This window comes from Siniperca chuatsi, linkage group LG16, assembly GCF_020085105.1.
Source record: "Siniperca chuatsi isolate FFG_IHB_CAS linkage group LG16, ASM2008510v1, whole genome shotgun sequence".
Lineage (NCBI taxonomy): Eukaryota > Metazoa > Chordata > Actinopteri > Centrarchiformes > Sinipercidae > Siniperca > Siniperca chuatsi.
Window position 1 is genome coordinate 13792217 of NC_058057.1, and position 22043 is coordinate 13814259.

At 40.9% G+C, this 22043-nt stretch overlaps 1 protein-coding gene across 10 annotated transcripts in view; it reads left to right on the plus strand.

The window, feature by feature from the left end:
* The window catches only part of eya4 (EYA transcriptional coactivator and phosphatase 4), a 44337-nt gene that overhangs the window by 5861 nt on the left and 16433 nt on the right, over nucleotides 1-22043 (plus strand). For 5 of the 10 annotated variants that reach the window (XR_006374954.1, XM_044169550.1, XM_044169556.1 and 2 more), the window contains exons 3-5: nucleotides 16018-16067; nucleotides 18443-18564; nucleotides 21850-21933. Coding sequence is in view for 8 of the 10 variants with exons in the window: in XM_044169550.1 (XP_044025485.1) it covers nucleotides 16018-16067; nucleotides 18443-18564; nucleotides 21850-21933 (256 nt within the window). In the remaining 2 variants the exon portion in view is untranslated. Of the gene's footprint in view, nucleotides 1-12328; nucleotides 12752-16017; nucleotides 16068-18442; nucleotides 18565-21849; nucleotides 21942-22043 lie in introns of those variants that run through there. The other 5 variants (XM_044169554.1, XM_044169553.1, XM_044169551.1 and 2 more) reach the window with 3 other exon arrangements.

Consider the following 22043-nt stretch of genomic DNA (forward strand, 5'->3'; position numbering starts at 1 on the left):
TTTCACAAATTTAATTAGAATTGAAAATGAAGGTTTTAATTTGTAAATTGATTGTATAATCGTAATTAATTTCCTTGGAATGTTTTCCTCTTGTTTAATATTTAAACTGAGGCTAAAAGTGGCTAATTCTTTCCGCATACTACTTCATTGAAATAGGCGTGTCTCGGGTAACTAAGAAAACAGCGCAGACCTCACACACAAAGTTTCTGGGAGTTGTCTGTTGATACCTAATACCCCCACTCCTCCCCTCTACCCTTTAAAGTCCCCCTATCCCTTACTTCCTCCCCCACGCCCTTTTCCCACCACATCCATTGCGCGTCATCTGGGTTATGGTCAGGCGTCCTCTCTGGCCGCCCGCCTGCCGAGGGCCAGCCTGCTGTCTGGGGTCCTCGGGGAGCGCTGGAAAGAGCCTGAGGCAGGGCCGATAGTGGTTAGCCCCGTAATGCTACTTTTAGCTTGTTTAAGTGTCTCACTCCACCTGTTGTCACATACTTGTTTAGCTTTGGAGAAAAGGTGATAATTGTTTTTCTGTTGTTGTTTTTGAGGGATGCTCTGTTAGATGATGATGAAGAGACAACTACAATGCTGACTAGATCAAATGTGTTATAATGAATTTAGCTAAATCCTAAGTATGAATTTGTATAAGCATTAAGCGGATATTTAGCAAAGATAGACCAGCATGAGTCCTTAAGCATATACACACACACACACACACACACACTCTCCACTCACAGAACCGACAGAGCCCTGATTGAAGTCTTCAGTCTGTTGGCTAATGGGGGAAGCAGTGAGAGACGGGGGGGGTGTTTTTGACCCCGGGGAGCCTTGCAGAATTTAAATGTATAGCCACCAGAAGAAAAAAGTGAAGAGATGAAGGAGGAGGAAAAAAGGATGAAAAAAGAGGGGAAAAAAGGTTCTTTTAGCCATAGCCTTTTCCTCTGGTGCACTGGGAGAGGCCCAGAGTATGGCAGCTGTCCCAGTCTGTGTGTGTGTGTGTGTGTGAGACAGAAAGACTGAAGAGAGAGAGAGAGACCAACTTAGAGGAGGAAAGGGGTCAGGTTGCACCCCTCTTTCACCCCTACAACCCCATACAGACACATTCACACAAACTTACATGCAGCAGCAGTAGCTAAATACGAGCACGGCCCAACCCTGATTGCCAAGATTGCATTGGCGTCATAGACAGTGGTTTCAAAATCTGCCCGGTGACAAGGCATGAGGACAGATCACAGGAGTGTGGAGTGTAACAGCTACCCCCTGGCATCCCTCTAGTAGGCTGGCATCCTAGTTGTGGCACCGAGGTGCACTTCAATTTCAGCTTAGTGTACAGTGATTCTTGTAAGATTTATGTTTAGTTGACAGCTGAGTGTTGCTGAGAGAGTTTGCCATTCGGACTTATGGTCACCTCCGTCTGAGCTGTACTGAGAGAAGAAAACATTTAGGACACATAAATTATGCCATTATTCTTGATTGAATTATGGTTGCTAACTATGGCAAAGGAGGAGATGAAGTCAAAGAGAAGCAGAGAAGTTAAAAAAGGACACAAAATGTGGAGTTGGCAAAAAAAGCTGTAGCTCATCATCAGGAAGATGTTTTTACGTTAAACTTATTCACTGTCCTCCAGAGAGTGACGGCCAATCCACGTAGACAGGGTTTTGGAAGCGTTTTTTTTTATGCATATCACCCAAAGACGCCCCACGTTTTTTTTGTCTTTTTTTTTTCTGGTGCGCTTACTGAACCGTAATCCCCTCAGACAGCTGTTTATATTGCAGAAATATCTCACTGTTTATATGTTCTTAACTTATTAACAGTGTCCATAATGATTGAATAAGGCACAATGGGACACTGAGAGCCTCACTAAAATCAGTGCATCAATAAATAAAAACAATGCTGATTTTGTCCCGTGGAGCCTAGATCAAAGTATTTTTCATCAGTAAATTTCTGCTGTCAGTCAGCCTGGTGAAGACAGTTTGGCTGGCCGCTGTTCTTTCTGCTGCTGGACAGGAGAGCTGTTTCTGAGGACAGAGACAGCCGAACGGAGGTCTGAGTCGGTGTGGATTGAATGGACAGAACGCTTCAATAGCGCTTATGCGGCCCTCACACTCTCGTTTTGGTCCAAAGGTAGCAAAATCAGCCTACCACCACCTCTACAGCTTGATTAAGTCACTACCCCCAGCCAAGAAATAGTCCGGCATATAAAATTCATTTTTACACTTCGGATTTTGTACAGATTAAACAAATGAGATATAACATGTTAATTAGTTAGCTTTACGCGTGTAAGAAGGGAGATTTGTTACCTTTAGACAGAGCCAGGCTAGCTGTTTCCCCCTGCTTCCAGTCTTTATGGTAAGCTAAACTAACCAGCTGCTAGCTATATTTAGCAGACAGATATGAGAGTGGTATTGATCTTCTCATCTAACTCTCCTTAAGAGAGCAAATAAGAGTATTTGCCAACATGCTGAACTATTTCTTCAATATTTTGAATATTTACAGTGTAATGCTTTATGTAAAGTATTAGATTCATCCACAAAGTGAATTGGAGAGTTTTGTTCTTTTCAAGAACTATGCTGAATTTTGGGAACTATGTGAAATCAGCCCACATGAATACTGTAGATAAAGGATCCTACTTTCATGTCAAAAAATGGAAAAAGAACTTCTACAGCCTCTCTGTTTTGACATCACTTTTATCTAAGACACTTGAAACAACCAAGATGTCTGTGTCTCACCGAAACCTATTCAGTTCTTGCCTTGGTTCAGATAATTTATAACTCATATATAAGAGAGTTGAGTGAGAGTCTGGCCGGCCAAGGAAAGCCAGCTAGGTGTGAGGTGAGCAGGTCACAGACAGCCTGTGAGCCAATCACAGTCTGACATAGTCAAACCCCCTAAACAGACTGGAGAATCCATCTAGAAACCCAGAGCAACCGGCGTGGGCTTTCTAGAGGAACGCACCAGACAGGAAACCACATGATATGTGTGCTTGAGTGTCTGTGTGTGTCTGTGTGAGAGTATGTGTGTGTAGGTGTTTCTTTCTCTGTTATACACATATACTTTCTGTGGTGTGGGATGGCTGAGGTCATCCGAGTGGAGACGGCCTCATATTGTGACCATGCTTGTTTAATAGAAGTCAATCAGGGCACAGTATTTCATGCCAAGATTCCAAACTTTATTGATTACTCAAAGACTTTTCAAGGAATATCACATTATTGCCAGATGTTACATTTCTCTCTGTTGAACATTGGAAAATGATCAAAATAATTTGAAAAGAAGTTAATTCTTAAAGAAGCTATACCAGTAATGACACTGAATTTAAACTCTGAAAATGACATTACACGAACAGAAGTCCTTGGTAAAGTACTAAAACATTTAATTCTTTGTTTGCAGCAACTTCCATAAATAGAGCCCTTGATAACACAGCCCACCTTTTGTTCGGCCAGGTCTTCTGGAGAAATGCTCATCTGCCATTGGTTACCAAAAAAGGAGCATATTTCCTCATTTTGCTGGGAAGGAAATGAAATTGCAACAATTGTGCTTTGGTTACGCAGGAACCTGCCTGCCCTGCCTGCCGCGAGAGTTTCCTCTGCTGCTCTGCTGGGAGATTGTATTTCTCTCTGCAGCGTAGAACCAGAGAGGTAGCAGAGGGGTCGCCGAGGCCAGATGGGCTGTGACCTCGGTCTCTGTGCTGATTTACTAGGGCTGCAACTAAGGATTATTTTCATTATCGATCCCCCCTCAATCCATTGTTTAATTCTTCGATTCCTCCTTTCCTTTTGTTCACACATATATATATTTTGACTTTGACCATACATCATTGCTGTTCATTATCATCAGTGTGTTCTTGTGTGTCAGTGTGTTTAATGCCTAGCTGAAAACCAAATTTCCTTGAGATTATAACAAAGTTGAAGTAAAAGTTATGTTTTGAATAAGTCAAAAAAGCCCAAGGTAATGTTCTCAAAATTCCTGATTTGTCTGCGCATCAGTTTAAAACCCAAAGATATTCAGTTTTCATTTCATTCAGTTTTCAACTACATAACATAAGCAGCAAATCTTCACATTTGAGAAGCTGGAACGAGAAGAAGATTGGCATTTGTGCTTTATGAAATGAACAATTAACGATTAATGGATTATCAAAATTGTCTATGACTAATTCTCTGTGATTCAATTAATTAATTAATTGACACATTTTTAAGCACTACTCCAGACCTACATAAAATCGTCTTGATAGGACTTGCCAGGTATCTGAATAACATCGACCCTTTTTTGTCATAGTATTAGCAGTCTGTGAAAGTTCTACTACTCTGCAGGTGGAACAATGGGTGGTAAAAGGTTAAAAGCTACAGTACAACATGTAGTGTACTAGAACAAACAAAGCATGCTGCTTATCAGTGAGAGTATTTCAAATATTAAATTTTTTATTTTCAATTTGTGCTAGATTTATTTACTGATATGACCATGTTTGAACTGGATCTATTCAGCGTTGATACCAGAGAGAGACATTTTACTCCCCCTGTCCTTGATTCTTTCTGTCTGTCTATCTGTCTGTCCCACCTTTTCTTTCTCCACAGGCCTGCCCACCTCTTCGTCTCTCCCTGTGTCTCTCTGGCTAGAGTGATGATTCAGGGCCTATTGTGAAGTCAGCAATCCGATACAGAGCCAACCCGAGAGCAGGGGGGGAGGAAGGTGGATGATAGAGGGAGGGAGGGATAGAGAGAGTAGAGAGGGATGAGAAACAGAAGGGATTATGGGTGTTCTCATAGCCAGGTCTATGCTGTCTGGAGCCCGGGGCGCCTTGGCACCCTTGCCTGTCCTCTGCTTTACCTGTTGCTCTCATTCTCTAATTTGGCCTATGGTCTTTGTGTCTCTTTGTCTTCCTTTTATCTTTCTCTTTCTCACACCCCCAAGCTCTTCACTGTCACTTTTTGGACTCTCTGCCCTTCCCTCTTTTCTTTTTCACACAACCCCTTCTCCCTCAATCTGCCTTCCTTCTTCGCAGACATATGGTATTGTGAGTGATTTTATTAGGAAGATGATATGAAGTGTTTCAAGGGCTGGTATGATGGAACAGCTTGCGACTTTTGAGACATTGAACTCCTGTTCGCTCTCCTCAGCGCATAGGGCAGCAGTAACTTCTAATAATCGGCTGCACATTGAATCTGAGAGCAGATGGCATGTGTGTGTGGGTGGGTGTGAGAGAGAGAGAGCATACCTATCTGTCTGCTGAATGTCTCTCCGTGGGCCTTTTTTTTTAGGGATATCTACCTTATGTTGTACCTCTTGCACACCACACACACACTGTGATGTCATGAGCAGCATTATTTAACAGGCAGCTGGGAGGCCATTCATCATTTAATTAAAAGCGTCTGAAAGGGATCTGAGGCCTAATGAGATTAGCTTTAATTATTGATGCTGCTGCTGCTGCTGCCACAGGCACGCACTTAAACACACAGGCTCACAAACACACACACACACACACACACACACACACACACACACACACACAAACTCTAGTTACAACCACCACGGACACAAATTAGATTCTCAGTCTTAACACACAAACACTTGCATCTGCACTTTTTTGCTTTTCACTTCTTTGCTCTCTTACCCGATCTTTTTCCCGACACACACATCTCATTGATTTCGCGTCACGGTGGGTTGGTGGATTCAGAGGGGGGAGGCTTGCAGTATGAGGACCAAGCGGGGGGTGCAGTAGCTGCGGTCAGGTTGGGGATGAGGAAGGGTGAGGGGGGGATGCAGGAGGATGGTGTTGTGTTTCTTCAGGTCTCACACAGCAGCAGAGAAGGGCTCTTAGTATTCTAGTCCACTCACTCTAGTCTCAATTTCATCAAATTGAATTTTGCCAGAAAACATGGAGTCCATATAAATACCAGTGGATGTATTTAGTGTTAGTTACCCCTTTAATATCCTTTTCTCCCCTTTTATTTCCCCTTAAGTAGCTTTAAGGTTGTTAAAATCATCTTATTTCTAACAGTATCATATATATTCTTGTCGCAGCTCTTCATTTTTTATGGCTGCACCATTTCATCATTTTATCAAATAGAAATATTCTAGATGTCTTTTCTATCATTTTATATTAATTTCCCCAGAATTCAGCCTGACATACTTGGTTTATTTGCAAACCTCAGCTGCACTAGAATTTGAAATAAAGGTCTGTGGGTTTGACCTACGTTTGGCTGCACAGCATGAGTTTGTAACGACTGACACACCTGCGAGCTGCTTGTTGTACTTTAGAAATGCTCAAGTCAAAGATAGATTTATTCTAAATATTGAGATACTTCTTCTTTCTTCTTCTTCTTCTATCGTCTATCGGTATCGTTTCAGAGTGAGGACATATCTGTAATATTATATCCTAGATACTACATGGAGCTGGGAGTCATGTATTAACTCATGTATCGAGTCATTCAGATCAGTTATTTAGGGCTGCTGAATTTCAATTAATTGATTAATCATTTTCTCTATAAAATGTTATAGATAAATATTATAGAAATGTTAATGATTAATCAACTAATTATTTCCGCACAACACTTATCCGTTCAGTTCACTCTGCAGTTATCTGTCCCAGTGTCTGACTTTCTTTCTACTGGTGTGCATATTGTACCTTTAGACATTTCATATTGAGTTGTGTGTTCTTGAATATGTTTCTGTGCCACTGAGTAGAGTGATGGCCAGAGAGCTTGTGTGTGTGTGTGTGTGTGTGTGTGTGTGTGTCTTGTCAGCCATGGACTGCTTTAGGTTTCTTCCAGTTGTTTTTTTAATCACTCTCATCAGATTAGCTGAGCAGGGGCAGTCGAGGCCAAACGCTTCACAATTAACAGCGCAGAACCGGCCTGCACACACACACACACACACACACACACACACACACACACACACACATCCATCAGTGACTTTTCATTTGTCTCCATTGAGTAAAGCTGCATTAAATCATGTCTGTGATCCCCTCACTCTCTGAGACAATGAGGAGCCAATTTAAATGGCAGATATAAAGACCACCAGGACGGCGGGTACGATGGAGAGTAGCCTTAGTCACTGTTCTCCTCTTCCTCCCCAAACACGGGTATTCACTACAAGTCGATTAAATAAAATAATCTTTGGGATTCTAAAATTAGTAAAGTGCACTGACCACCCTTTGCTTGCTTTGTTCGTCCATAGTTACACAGAGATGAAAACACAAGACGTTGTTTTTAAAGATGACCCATTAAACCCAGTAGGAATGATTTGCTAGCTTATAATTGAAATCAGTAAACTCCATGATTCCTTGCCCTGTAATCAGAAGAAATGCATCATTTAATACAAATCGGAAATGATACTGTAAAAATAGAATCTCGTCCAGGCTAGCAAGAGATATGCAGAGTTGCGGCTCACTATTGGCTCTGTTTAGGTAGGCTGCTTGGTCTTTAGCAGTCCATGCCGAGTCCGTCCGGCAAGCAGCTAAGAATGCAAAACTGCAGGATCTAATAATGATTTAGGAAGGTAAAATTTATTACATGGAGCATTGGCGAGGCTTTAATCCCCCCTCCCCCAGTTTGTTGTTGCAGCAGCTGATAACAACACAGCCCACAAAAGCTGTCTAGCCATCTAAGCAAATAAGCATATTTCTCAAAATGTTGAACCATTCCTTTAAAGCAGAAATCTTGAATGCTTTTACTATTAGAGCCGCAACCAAGGATTATTTTCATTATAGATTAATCTGCCGATTATTTTCTTAATTGATTATTCGTTCTATTAAATGTCAGAAAATAGTAAAATACCTATCAAGGGAAGTCCTGGTACCCTAGTGGTTAAAGCTACATACTATATAACTGCCATGTCCCAAGTTTGACCGTGGCACGGGACCTTTGTTACATGTTATCTCCCTCTCCCGCCCCTCATGTCCTGCCTGTATCTCTTCTGTCACAGATTCAGTTCAGTTTACTATCACAGAAGACTAAAAAAACAGCAAATATTCACATTTGACAAGCTGGAGTGAATTTTTGGCATTTTTGTTTAAAAAATAACCGTTAACTAATCGATTAATTAACTTATCGTTACATAATCAGTTACATAATTGGATGTATGGTGAAATGTGGTGAAAACACCTAAAAATATTCACTGTGGTTGGAGACGCTGTCCATACTCTGCTGTGTAGAAATGCTGTCCAGCTTCATTACAAAAAAAACCTTCAGATTCACATAACCTGGTTGGCATTTTGCTGTAGTTTGAATGAAAATGAGAATTTACAGATTGCACATTTAAATTGTGGAGGTGTTTCCAAAGTTGTATTTTATGCTACAAAATCAGTGTTATTTTTTTGTTATCTGCACATTCATGAAACTTATTAAAATCTAAAAGTCTAAAATTAAATTTTACATGCAAGTTGTTGTTTCAAGCTGATGAACCCACACATCCAAGAAGCCTTTTTAAATTCACTGTAACTCCTTTCTCTGTCTTGAATGGCGTAACATCTCTGTGCTATATAGCTTGGAGCGACCGTGCTGCTTGTTGTTTTCTCATTTCTCAGATTGTTCGTATTGTTTTGGTTCAATATAGAAGCCAGCGTCTAGTTTTATCTCTACTGTTGTCTTTTTTTCTCTCCCTGGGCGATTCGAAGACAAAGGTTCAAAGACATGTGATACTTTAGGTGCAGAAACTGTGTGCGAATATACTTTAATTTATGTGTCCTTCACATTGTGAACCACACCAGGCAGCTCTTGGCAAATTCATGTGAGTATAGGCAGGTAAAGAGAGGTACACCTAGCCAGAGAGAGAGAGAGATGTTTTTGCAGAGTACCTTTTTACCCAAACACCTCCTCCTCCTCCTCTTCCGTGCTCCACAGACTCACCCTGTTCTTCCCTTTCACTCCCTCACTTCTTTTTTTTTCTTTTATAGCTTCCTACTACACCTGAAAAAGGGGCATTTTTGGAGGCATAAAGAGAGGGATAGTTTTACACCTCCCCAGGCTGGGGGAACTGGGGGGTTGTAGGAGGAGTGGTGGAGGAAGGGAGGGAGGCACAATGTATTTTACATGAAAGGAAGAGGATAGAATTACCACACCGATAACCACTCATACAAATGGGGAGAGCAGAGAGCTTTGAGCAGGGGACAGGTTAACGTGTGTGTGTGTGTGTGTGTGTGTGTGTGTGTGTGTGTGTGTGTGTGTGTGTGTGTGTGTGTGAGTGAGAGAGAGAGAGAGAGAGAGAGAATGTGGAGGATAGATAGAGATGGAGGTTGTGTTTGTGTGGTGTGTAACATCCTTCATGAGTGTGTTTTGTGGTCGACACACACCAGCCGATGTCAGGGATGGCTGAATGATCACGTTGCGCAGGTGTGTGTGTGTGTGTTTGTGCATGTGTGAAAGGCTTTGTCTTTTTTAAATGATTTCTCTCTATGAATCCTGTTAGGTATGTGTTAGGAAGTCTAAACGACTAAAGTCTTTCTTATCTCTCTATTCCTGACTTTTTTTGTTTATTTTTTTTAGTTAATAATAAATAATATTAAAGGAATATTTCAACATTTTGGGAAATGGGCTTATTTGCGTTCTTGCTGAGAGTTAAATGAGAAGATCGAAACCACTCTCTGTACGATTAATATTAATCTACAGCCAGTTAGCTTAGCTTAGCACAAAGGAAAACCGCTAGCCTGGCTCTGGTAAAACCACAAATTGTTGTTTTTACACTTTACAAATGAGATATAATGCATTAATTAGTGAAGTTTAAAGGTGCTGGTACGTGAATTTTGTTAGCTTTGAACAGAGCTAGGCTTGTTGTTTCCCCCGTTTCCAGTCTTTATGCTAAGCTAAAGTAACTAAGTTTGGCTAAGCTTCCTTTTTATCATACAGACATGAGAGTGGTATCAATCAAAATTAATCAGATTTAATTAATTAAATATATTAATTAATTATATTAATGAATTACAAAACATAGATAATAAATACAATTATTTAACAGACATAATAAATGCATTTGCAAGCCTGTCGAGATAAAAATAAAAAAATGTCTAAGGAGCTTATGAAAAAATCTCACTTCAAAATAAATGAAAAGAACCAACAACAACAAGACTGAAGAGATAAAGAGGAGCAGAGTCTGTCTCAGTTTGTCTTACTGTCTGCCGAGGGGAAGATAAACTGCTGTTGTTCCACTTAAAGAACAAAGTTATTCTCAAGGGCCTCTTAAAAGGGAGCGAGACACCTTTGTCAGACACTTTTAAAACACTCCTAAAGTCAACAAAAACCAAAGCCGATTCTTGTCAAAAGCTGTTTAATATATTACCTGCTTCCTTTGCTCAGTTCACTGCTCTGATGTGCCCATGCCATGCTACTGTTTTTTTTTCTGTCTTTTTTTTTGTTTTTTGTATTTTGTATTTCATCAGGCGTGTTTTGGGACACCTCCCCAGCTCCCTTCTCCACTTGCTGTGAAAATATTTCATCGGGGATGTTTTTGGACGACCCCCTCCCGATGGCGTCCTGTCTGGCTAATAATAAAGTGCTTGAGTTGTCAAGCGCTTCGGCAACACCCTAATCTGTTCTGACAGCTAGTCCTCCACATACACTCTCAAACGTCCAGCACACGCACACATGCGCATGTCGGCATGCACATATAACACACTTTCAACAGACATTTGCCCTGATGTATGCACACGAGTCCACAGACAGTCTATCAATCAAGGTGTTTATTGGGGTTGGGGGATAAATGCTGTGGGACAGGGCTGCATGCTGTCACCATGGTGACCGAACTAAAGGTGGCTGGAACACAGTTGGAGACACTGGTCCTATTCCATATTCATCTGTTGTTGCAGCTCCACCTTTGAACAATGCATATATATTCTATTAATTCTATAATTAATTAACACACTATGATAGTATGATGAAGTGTAATTTCAGATGGAAAACTAACATTGAAAGGAAACACATATTGTTATAAATATTTAAATATTTGCTGATTCACATGTAAGTGACTTGGCAATATGACCAAATTTTAATCAGTACACCTCAGTGACCAAGCCATTTACCAGCACAAAGATCACCAAGTTGAATACTAGAGTGGTGCTAATGAACTAAGATCATCAGAACTTACAGACAAACTTTCACTGAAGTTTGGAACAGCAAATCATGTCTGTACAAGACGCCTTCTGTCAGGTAACTGCCTAATAGCCTAAGAAATTTTATTTTGAGTGGGGTGAGGTGAGATGTGAGTCGAGTCAGATACTAACCACATACGCGGGGGTTCTCTTTGAAATGATAAGTAGCCTTTAGAAAGATGATGAAATGCATGGGTGAAGGTCTGAATGATAACTTCAAGATAATTTCCACAACTAGTAACAGTCAGAGTCTAGCCTTGACTAACAGACGGTCAACAATTTTCATAGGTAGAAAGTAGTTCCAATGAAAACTGTTCACAGTGAGGTCTGTGGATTATCCAGAGTAATGGTAAAGACAAGCTGCTGTTGAATTTTTTAAATGTAAAGTTTCAAAGCTGTGAGTACCACAACTGAGAACACTGGTATTTTGGATGAGAAGGGTCAGAACTAGGCACTGGTTTAAGCCTGATTTAAATGTGTGTATGAGTGTGTGACCATTTTCTTGTCTGTGTCTGACTCATGTGCGTATGTGTGTTTGTGTGTTTGGTGTGTTTGGGCATGTGCCTCACCTGATAACACCTTGACGACAACAGTGAAAGAGTGCCATCTTCAGACCAAGGCAGCTGGGAGTCCACCGACCCCTCCAGCACAGCTATACACTTCACATATGACACACACGTGCAGCCCGTGTGGTTCCAATTAACACAGATTGAATGTGTGTGGTCAGGTGTACATGTGAGTCTCTGTGCGGTGTGGGTGAGATGGGGGTGGGTGTGTGTGTATGTGTGTATGTGTGTGTGTGTGGGTGTGGGGGGGTCAATTGCGTAGTGTGAAGTTTATGGTCTGGCCTGTACTTTCTACTGCACAGCAAGACATTGACATTACATCCACACCAGGTCTCCATTTACCGCCTTCGTAATCACTCTAGAGCTACCATCAGCAGGATTTACTTCAGCAAAGACTCATACACATGGATGTTTTTCATTTTAGGGACTCAGACTTTAAGAAATTCTTCACTATACTTCATACACGGGCTAGTTACAATGTGGAATTCAATTTATTTGTGTCTATATTAGAAATGGACCTACACCAAAAAAAAGCTACATCTGTTACATTTAAAAAGTTCTTTGGCTTTAAATGCAAGCTTGAGTGAGTCTGTAGCGAGTGACAGCTGAGAGAGAGAGAGAGAGAGAGAGGAGGGGGAAGAGGAGGAGGAGAAGAGAAAAAGAGGGGGAGGAGGCAGACGAGGAGGGAAACAGGACGAGAGAAATGTTCCCCACTACTAGAGTCGAGGAAGACAGGAGCTGTGCATGAATTGACCTTAGAGACAGAGAGAAAAGTATAGTTTACATGCAGTTTGCGTCTTTTCTCCAGTTGCTACATGTTTGCTCAGAGTGAAAGAGAGAGGCACAAAGAGAAAGAGAAAAAGAATGCATTTTCTCCTGTAGAGCAAAAACAAGAAAAACGTGATACCTGGAGTACAAAGTGAGAGGCAGGTAGATAGAGACGAATTGAAGTGTGTTCGTGTTGAAGTAGTGTGTGTGTGTGTGTGTGTGTGTGTTTCTATTTGTGTGCGAGACCAGCAAGCCTGCGTCTGCAGGGAAGCGAGTGGATCATACAGCTCTGTAATGCTTTGTGGAAGTATAGGACTGCTAACTGACCTGATTACACCCTGAGGTAAGAATGCATCTCTAACGCTGTGTGTGTGTGTGTGTGTGTGTGTGTGTGTGTGTGTGTGTGTGTGTGTGTGTGTGTGTGTGTGTTGTTTCATGCTCTAACTAATGCTATAGTTTTTTTAATCAATCAATTGTAGCGTTTTCTGTAACATTAGTATATTTATATTGTATTTTGCTACTCCCACTTCTGAATGAATAAATGCTGCTGTATGTAAAGTAAAGATGAAAATTGCTATTTCATTTTTAATATAACATTAATATTCAGAGCAAAATAAGGTTAGTAGGTAATGGTGACAGCACTGTAATTGTTTTAGGGTATCATTCAAGTTAATCTAAGTTAAATAAATGTACACTATGAATAGTAAATATTTTTTAAAACAGCAAAATGGATTCTTTTTCTTAATGCCTTTTTTATATGTAAATGGACAGGTTTTTGTTTTAGATACTATTTCTGAATTGTCATTATTAAATATTCTTAGATATTCTCCTTTCTTATTTTTGCAACAGTTGAGGTGAAGGATTACAGCTCTGTTCTTGAGTTTATCTAATAAAAATCTCTCTCATAAAAATTAACAATTTATAGCAATACACAGTCATTTGAATTTCTTTAAAAGTGGAATTGCTACATTTAAAGCAAAGAGATTATTTAAAATTTTTTTTTTGAAATTTGGTTATGAATCAAAATGTTCCTTACACACAAGCGTAAAAACTATTTTCTTAAATCCTTCATATACCATTTTGTGTGTGTGTGTGTGTGTGTGTGTGTGTGTGTGTGTGTGTGTGTGTGTGTCTGTGTGTGCAACTCAATGGATAGTATCAGATGACCCATTGCAGATGGGTTGGGTTATTACCAGAAACACATAGCGCTATTCTTCTTTCTCTCTCCCTCTTTACCCCCTTTTCTCTTCCTGTGCAGTTTGCCAGAAACAATAACACAAATCGTGTTGATGCACTTTTTGTGTCAAATTTTAGATTCTCTAAGAGTGAGCTTGTTAAAAGCAAAATACACCGGGGGGGGGGAGAACAAAACAAGGAAACACATCTAGGACCAGAACCAGGACTGCTTCTGCTTTTGTCTGACTTACACATACTGTTTCTTATTACTGCCTTTTAAGGTCAAATCAGGCATTCACGTCACGTCATTCAAATCACGTCCATTAGATGATAAATTAATTATAATTAATAAGTAACAACACAAACATAGCAGTGTGTAATTCCCTTAAATAAATCATTGTTATTAGTGCTAATTACCTGGGGTACTTGTATTTATCCCTCAGGGAGTCCCTGAACCGGGCAGGTTGTGTTCCAGACCGGTCACCCAGCCGACCAGGTCAAAGGTCACCTATTTAAGTGGCTCAGATGACACAAATGGGTCCTTCAGGCATCGTGGCCACCTAAGAGTATGAGGCCCTTGGTTTTGTTATTAGAGATGAAATTGGGTGAGTTTTACTGCAAGATACAGAAAGAGAAAGAATGACAGTGAATACCTGAATGCAGGACTTAGTGAGCACTTGGATTTTTGTAGCTTTATTATTGTACAACAGGTTTTCATCAATAGTGTAGTTTTAATGGGTCTCGATTGGATCATAAACACTTTGTATACTGGATATGATTAAGTGTCTATTGATGAAATTTAAAACAAGTGAAAAAAGTTTTAGCACTGAGCAGAAAAAAAAGTACTTGTGATAGACAAAGATAAAAGTGGTGAGATATTGAGAGATGTGAGAGACTCAGAGAGGTCAACACTGAGAGAAAGTGTGCAGTGGATAAAGCACAGTGATAAAAGCTTTTCAGGATCAAAGCCCGCGTGTGCTTGTGTTTTCACAGATCATGTTGAGACAGAAACAGTCAGGGTTGTGTGTTTCCACGTGTGTGTGTGTGTGTGTGTGTATGTACGCGCACATGCGGGGCCGCGTGTGCCCCCGCGTTTGAACGAAGTCCTGTGTGTGCGTTACATGTCCATTGCAGTTTCTCACGGCCATGCTGTTGATGTCGTGACTGGCAGCCTTGTTAAATTTCAGTAAAGCATGAAACGTGACATGAAAGTGGCTTGTGTGTGTGTGTGTGTAAAGTGATCCATACGAGGGCACCAGCTAACCTTTGAACTCTGTCTTAAACAGCTAAGTGCTGCTTCTTATTTGCTCTCAGCAGGATCCTCTAATCAAAACCATAACACCACAAACGCACACACACGCAGAAATGTCCTAGTTTCCAAATACCTGGAGTTTAGTGTCTGCTTGGCCAAGCACTTTCTCTGTATACTTACCTGTGATTGCGATAATGTGCAAATGACTTGAATATACGCTGCCGGAGTGAATTTGGCCACGCGCGTGTGTGTGCGTGCGTTTGTATGTGCATTTCCATGTGCGGGTGTGTGTATTTGGCACCTCGCGCGTGCCCTACACCTCGACAGTGTGTTGACACAGTGATTATAGGGCAGCTGGTACACATTGGCCCTCGCTCCGCCCTGCATTTACTGTTCTAATTAGTTCCTGTTCCAAATAAGAGAGAGGAATTTTAATAGAGAACCGCTGGTCTGCCGTCTAGCTCTGCATACCCTCACACACAGCCACACACATAAAACCAGCCTGTGTGCGAGTGCAGTGAGTGTACGCTGCGGTGGAAAGGCGCTGAGGCTAAAGTGTGTTTTCTTAAATCATTTTTTTTCTTCCATGATGAAGGGAAAGTTCCAGCACACAGTGATTGACGTGACCAAATGTCTCCAATACCCCCCAAAGTCAAGGCTCGATTTAGTGTCTACGGTGACCCGTTTAAGGTTGAAGAATGAGCCCTGTTACCTAACATGACCCCGCCGTGACCTTTCAACTCTTTAAGGGTTGAGGAAGGGGCTTGAGCTCCGGATGGAGCAGGGTTACGGGTGAACAAGGGAAACTTACTATCTGTCACTTAGACGCTAGTTAGCACTTCTGTCACGGTGGTGGCTACAACTACAGACCCCGGCTCTTGATTTATTATGATTTCTTCATTTTTGTAACATTTTAAGAATCAGAAAATGTAAAGTCAAATGCAGTTTGTTGCAATTTTCTGTTTACTTTAAGGTAATTTTCTCTTCCTTTCTTAGAGGGCGGGATTTTATTTTGTTGTTATTCACAACAGTTCATGATACTAATATCATTTGTCTGATTTATAAACACTGGTTTATGAGGTTGGTTTATGGCACACTAAACACTGGTTCTTATGAACTGTGTGTGTGTGATGTAATGTGTGTGTTTAGTTAACATTTCCTCTGCTCTGGTTTCTCCACAGGTGAAGAAATCACACAGTGAATCTCATGTTTCAGACCCTTCAGACGCCAGGTACGCTGATATGTGTCTTTTTGTATAATACGACAAACAACATTAGGTTTTTCAGAACTCTATGTGTGTGTGTGTGTCCTAGTTCTCTGGTCATGGTGCAGAGAGGTGAGGTTTCACTGCAGGAGCGAGCTGTGATGAGGTCATCAACACTTTCCCAAGACCTCAGTGCCTGACACACACACACACACACACACACACACACACACACACACACACTCACACAGAGGAAAAGATATACTGATCCAAATGAAGGACAAGGGAGCATGCTGTACACAATCATTTATGTAGAGCTGAAACTGGCAGTCGATTAGTTGATCGACAGAAAAATTATTGCAGCTATTTTGATCATCGATTAATTGTTTCAGTCATTTTTCAAGCTAAAAAAGTGCAAAAATGCCAAGTTCCTGCTTCTCAAATAAGAGGATTAGCTGCTTTTCTTTGTCATATATCATCGTAAACCGAATATCTTTGGGTTTTGAACTTTTGGTCGGAGAAAACAAGACACTTAAAGACGTTGCATTGGGCTCTGGGAAGTTGTGATGGCCGTTTTTTCACATTATTTTGACATTTCATACACTAAAATATTACTCGATTCATTGAAAAAATAATAGCAGATGAATCAATAATGAAAATAATCATTAGTTGCTGGCTCTAAAACTATTTATTTTACATAATACACCGTACACTGTACATTGCACTGAGATGCAGCATATTTTTTCAATGACCAGACATAATGTGAAAACCAGAAAAGAGTTTATGAAACACCAACTCCTGCCATCGCCTCCCGAGAGGAGCGAAAGAAAGAAGGGGGGGGGAAAGGACAAGGAGGGGAGACAGAATCATTTCCTGCTGTTGAGAGACAAAAGAAAAGGATGGATGAAGAGTGTTGAAGCACACAAGAGGGAGAGAGAAAAAGAGAGTGAAAAGCGAAAAAGCACCATAATCTGTGAAAGTTCTTAGCTGTTATTGCCATGTATAGCAGAGATATTTTAGGCTTTTGTTTGAAGTTGGGGTTTGGCTCAATGTCTCGTCCACCATCACGCTGATGTTGATGTTAAAACAGTGATCAGTGTTTTCAGTTTAAAATGTACAGGAGAGTAGAATGAATGTTTAGCTGTAAATAGAAAAAAGAGTTGACAGAGAGAGTTGATTTAGAGTGTTTATCTTTCATACGTACTCTCTTTTGCGCCCTCAAGCTGTGTCTTTCTCGTCTGCTGAAAGCTATGTGTTTATACCTGTCAGTCTGACTATGGGTTGCAGTCATGTGTGGTGATGCTATCTGCCCATAGCATTGAGATGGCCTGCTTCCAGACCACGCACACAGATGTATCATACACACTCTCTTTTAGTACGCACACACACACACGCACAGTGGTAGAACGGCAGCCCGCATTTGTTTAATTCTCCCTCCATCTCTGTCATTTCTCGCTTTGATGTGTCACACAAAAGCACAAGTGTGACCAACCTGCGGGCAGCATGAGTCATGGCTCTCTCACACACACACACACACATACACACACATACACACACACACACAGACATGTTCATATGTACTGTCCGTACACACACTGACTCAACATTAAACTATGTCTTGCACCAAAGAACATGTCAGAATGTGGGTTTGTGGCAACAGTGATGAAGAGTCATAAGCGAGTGTTTTATGTTGCTTTTCTTTTAGTGTGCATGCATGAAAATTTATTAAAAACACTTACACCTCTCACTGGGGGATATGGACCCCAGGGAGAGTAGTTGTTGCCAGGGTAACAACTAATAGGGATCCAAATATACAATAAACACTGATACTGTATATGAAAGACTTCTACTCCACCATAAATATGCATCTTCATTCTGTTCATGTCTCTGTTTACTTCCACTTCCAACCTTCCACACACACACACACACACACACACACACACACACACACACACACACACACAGTCATAAACTTCATGCTTCTTCGTACCAGTTAGCTTACATGAGCATGTGTTCAGAGGCGTTGGACATTGTCTGCCGGCCTGCTGCCTCTTTTATAGAGAGAGAGAGGGTGTGTGTGTGTGTGTGTGTGTGTGTGTGTGTGTGTGTGTGTGTGCGTGCGTGCGTGCATTTCTGGGCTCCAATACAAACCCACAGCCTGCCAGCATGCTTTAGTTTTACAATGTGTTCCACATGCATGACTGGGACGAACCAGCACACAAGGTGGTAATGGCAAAGTGAGAGTGTGTGTGTGTGTGTGTGTGTGTGTGTGTGTGTGTGTGGTTCCTGTGTGGATAATACATACAGACGGGAGATTCTCAGCTGTGAGAGCATATTGATGTTGATCTGTTATTCATTCAAAAATCGCAGTTCATCTAATTTTCTCCTTCTCCCTCCTGTAGGTCTATGGAAATGCAGGACCTAGCCAGTCCTCATAACCGCGTGGGAGGTGGAGATTCAACGGGCTCCAAGCTGGACAAGAACAACCTTGGCAGCCCCTCCATCACCACCAATGGAACAGGAGGTGAGAAGGCAGAAAGTGCTTGGTGCTGCAGTAATAAATGGGCAGTTGTGTCTATGGTAGAGAGGTTAGTTTTAGTGTACAAAAAATTGTTTTAACCTTCATTTTTTTTTATCATGGTCTCATTTATTTTAAGCCAATTCTGTTTTTAATTTGTAGTCAGTCATCAATGAGAATCCTAAACATTAAAAAAACTAAATGTGCTGTTCCGCATTCCACTTGAAAGGAATAGTTCATTTTATAGACATTTTGGCAAATACAATTATTCACTTTAGATGTTAGATAAGAAGATTGATAGCACTTTCATATCTGTATAATAAACATGAATCTCCAGCCAGTAGTCAATTAGGTTAGCTTAGCACAAAGACTGTAAACAGCACAAAAAACAGCTACCTTGGCTCTGTTCAAATGTAACAAAATATGTACAAAGTGTTTACTTTTTTGTGCTGATTAAACAAATGAGACATAACGTGTTAATTATTGAGCTTTAAAAGGTGCTGGTAGGTGGATTTTGTTACGTATGGACAGAGCCAGGCTAGCTGTTTCCCCCTGTTTCCAATCTTTATGCTAAGATCAGCTAACCGTCTACTGGCTGTAGCTTCATATTTATGATACAGATGTGAAAGTGGTAACAATCTTCTCATCTAACTCTTGAAAAGAAAGCAAAAAAGCGTATTTCCCAAAATGTCGAATTATTATTATTATTATTATAAGTGATACGTAGATCAATCTGCTTTTTCATCTGAAATGAAGACTAGTAAAAGATGAAATGATCTTTGAAGTCAGTACATCAGCGTCACTGAGAAAACCCACTGTTTCAGACCGCACCTGGACACGTCATGCTAGCACTTATTGATATCTCATTTCTTAAACTAAATGAGAAAATATGTAAAGTTTGAGCACCTCTACTGTAAATGCTGCTCGTTGTTTGTTTTGGAGAGATGCACTTACAGTTTTTAAAGACATCTAGCTCTTGCTTTAACAGAGGCTGAATGCGCATATCGTAAATCGCTTTGGGCAAAAGCATCTGATGAGTGTAATGTAATGTAATGAAATCTATTGCAAAATCATCAGTCAGACAGATTTTCAACATGCAGAGATAAGAACTTTATAGAGACGGAAGGAGACGCACACATGCAAACGCACGCATACGCACACACACCCCATGCTGCCATGGACTTGAGTAAACCACTGGAGAATGTGTGTAAACACACGGTGAAGCACTTCTACTCTCCTCCACTAACTGCTTGGCAAAGTGTGTGTGTGTATGTGTGTGTTTGAGTGTATATACAGTATGTGAGTGCAAGCCCAAAATCCCACTGGAAACTATTTCCTCTACAAGAGCATTAAAGCATCACCGCTCTCTTAGATGTCAACACCAGTGAGCCCTCTCCTCTCTTTCTTTTTCTTCCTTATCTTTTCCTCTGTCTGTCTGTGTTTCTCTGTCCTTCTTCTCGTCTTTTTCTTCTTTCACCCTTCATCTCCCCCTCTCTCGTTGCCTGTCTTCTGCAATAATTTTTGACAGAGCAGTTTGATGTAATAGCACTGGATGTAAGTGCTTTTGTTAAGAGTGATCCTTTGATCTATTGCTGATTTAACAGGCAATGGAAACCACTTTTAATAGCAATGTAATGGAAAAAGTGAGATACTGCATTTTAGTCAACTTGATGTGTCAACACACACAGTCACATAAATAGCTGTGCTCAGAGTGGACTTAACAGCAAATTCAGACCATATTAGAGCACATTAAATCATTTTTGATGAGCTCACAGTTAATGGTTTAAGCAGACAGAGCCGGGACTATACGCTCACAGCCAAAACAAACTACATACCCAACATTCCCCTCACCTGACATCAGCCAGGGTTCGGGCCCGCGGACCATCTCCATAGCAACTCATTTGTCTTCATCAGGGCTTGTCCGATGGGTCGTATTGCTCCCCGAGGGGATTAATGAAGTTGTCCTGAATAAAATGGAGTACTCAGATGGTCACTGATGAGTTTTATGTTCAGAGAGAAACAAGAAAAGTAACTGAAAAACATCATGTAGGATGTTAAGGTGGTTAACAGGCGTGCTTCTCTTTTAAAAAATTGTTTGGGAAATAAGCTTGTTTGTTGTGTTGAGAGTTAGATGAGAGTATTGATACCACTCTAATATCTCTGTTAAAGCAGCTATAATCAAAAATGTTTATATTAACAATGAATCACATGACTACTTGTACTCGTGAAATGTGTCGCTGGCAGTGACTAACCCACAGATCATGTAAAGATAATGGAGCATTCTTTCTGCTCATTGTTTTGGTTTTACGGCCCACAACTTTCCTGTTTTGCTTCACTCTCATCAGCATAGTTTCCAGCCTCAGCAGGCAGCTGTTTTCAGTGAAAAAGCTATAAAACCCACTGTACTACCTGCCCAGCACCAAATGGCAGACAATGACAGACAAAGTCGGCGACTAGCTGGTGAACATAACAGAGCATTTAGCAGCTAAAGAGCCAGATCCTGTAATCCCCTCAGGAGTTGGTGGAGCTAAAAGGAGAGTGAATATTGGACGAACATTTATCAGGTGGCCATAAATATGACATCAAATGAATGCTAATGTTGCTTGTAATATGCTGGATGTGTAAATAGACATCAGTTTGCTGACAAAGTCTGCCATTTCAACATCATAAAGTAACAATATGTTGTGTTTACTGTTTTTTTTCTGCTGCCCCCAATTGGCCAAAAAATAATTAATTGCAGGTTTAAATATGAAGCTACAGCCAAGAGACGATTTGCTTTAGCTTAGCATGAAGACTGGAAACAGGGTAAGAGGTAGCCTGGCTCTGTCTGAAAGTAACTAAATCTGCCTGCCAGCACCTCTAAAGCTCACTAATTAACACACTATATCCTGTTGGTTTATTCTGTACCAAAACCGAAGTGAAAAAACGTTGTGGTTTTACTATTTCTTGGCCAGAGTGACTTTCTGTAGTCTCTGCTGGTTGCCTGGCAACCTCATAGTGATGATGTGTGATGAGCTTAAAAGGTGGCTGATGGTTGACCTTTGGATCGAGCCATGCAGGCTTGCTGTTTCTCCATCCCTCCTATTTTGATGCTAAGCTAAAAACGGCTCTAGCCTCATATTTAACATAAAAACATGAGAGTGGTATTGACCCTCTCATATGATTCTCGGCAAGAAAGCGAATACGCGTATTTCCCAAAATGTTGAATTTTTTCTTTAAAAATAACTTTTACAACACAAATGACGTCTGGTTCTCAGAGCCTCACCACCTTCCCACCTTGCACCCCTTTAGGTGAAAACATGACAGTTCTAAACACGGCTGATTGGCTGTTGGGCTGCAGCAGCCCGCCCCCTGCCCCAGGCTCCAAGGACTATGGTACAGAGGTGCATGTGTGTGAATCCACGGCCAGAAGTCATACAGTATTATCTTAAATGCAAAAGGAATGGGTTTCTATAGTTTAGGCTGGTGCTAGATCTGATGTTTTT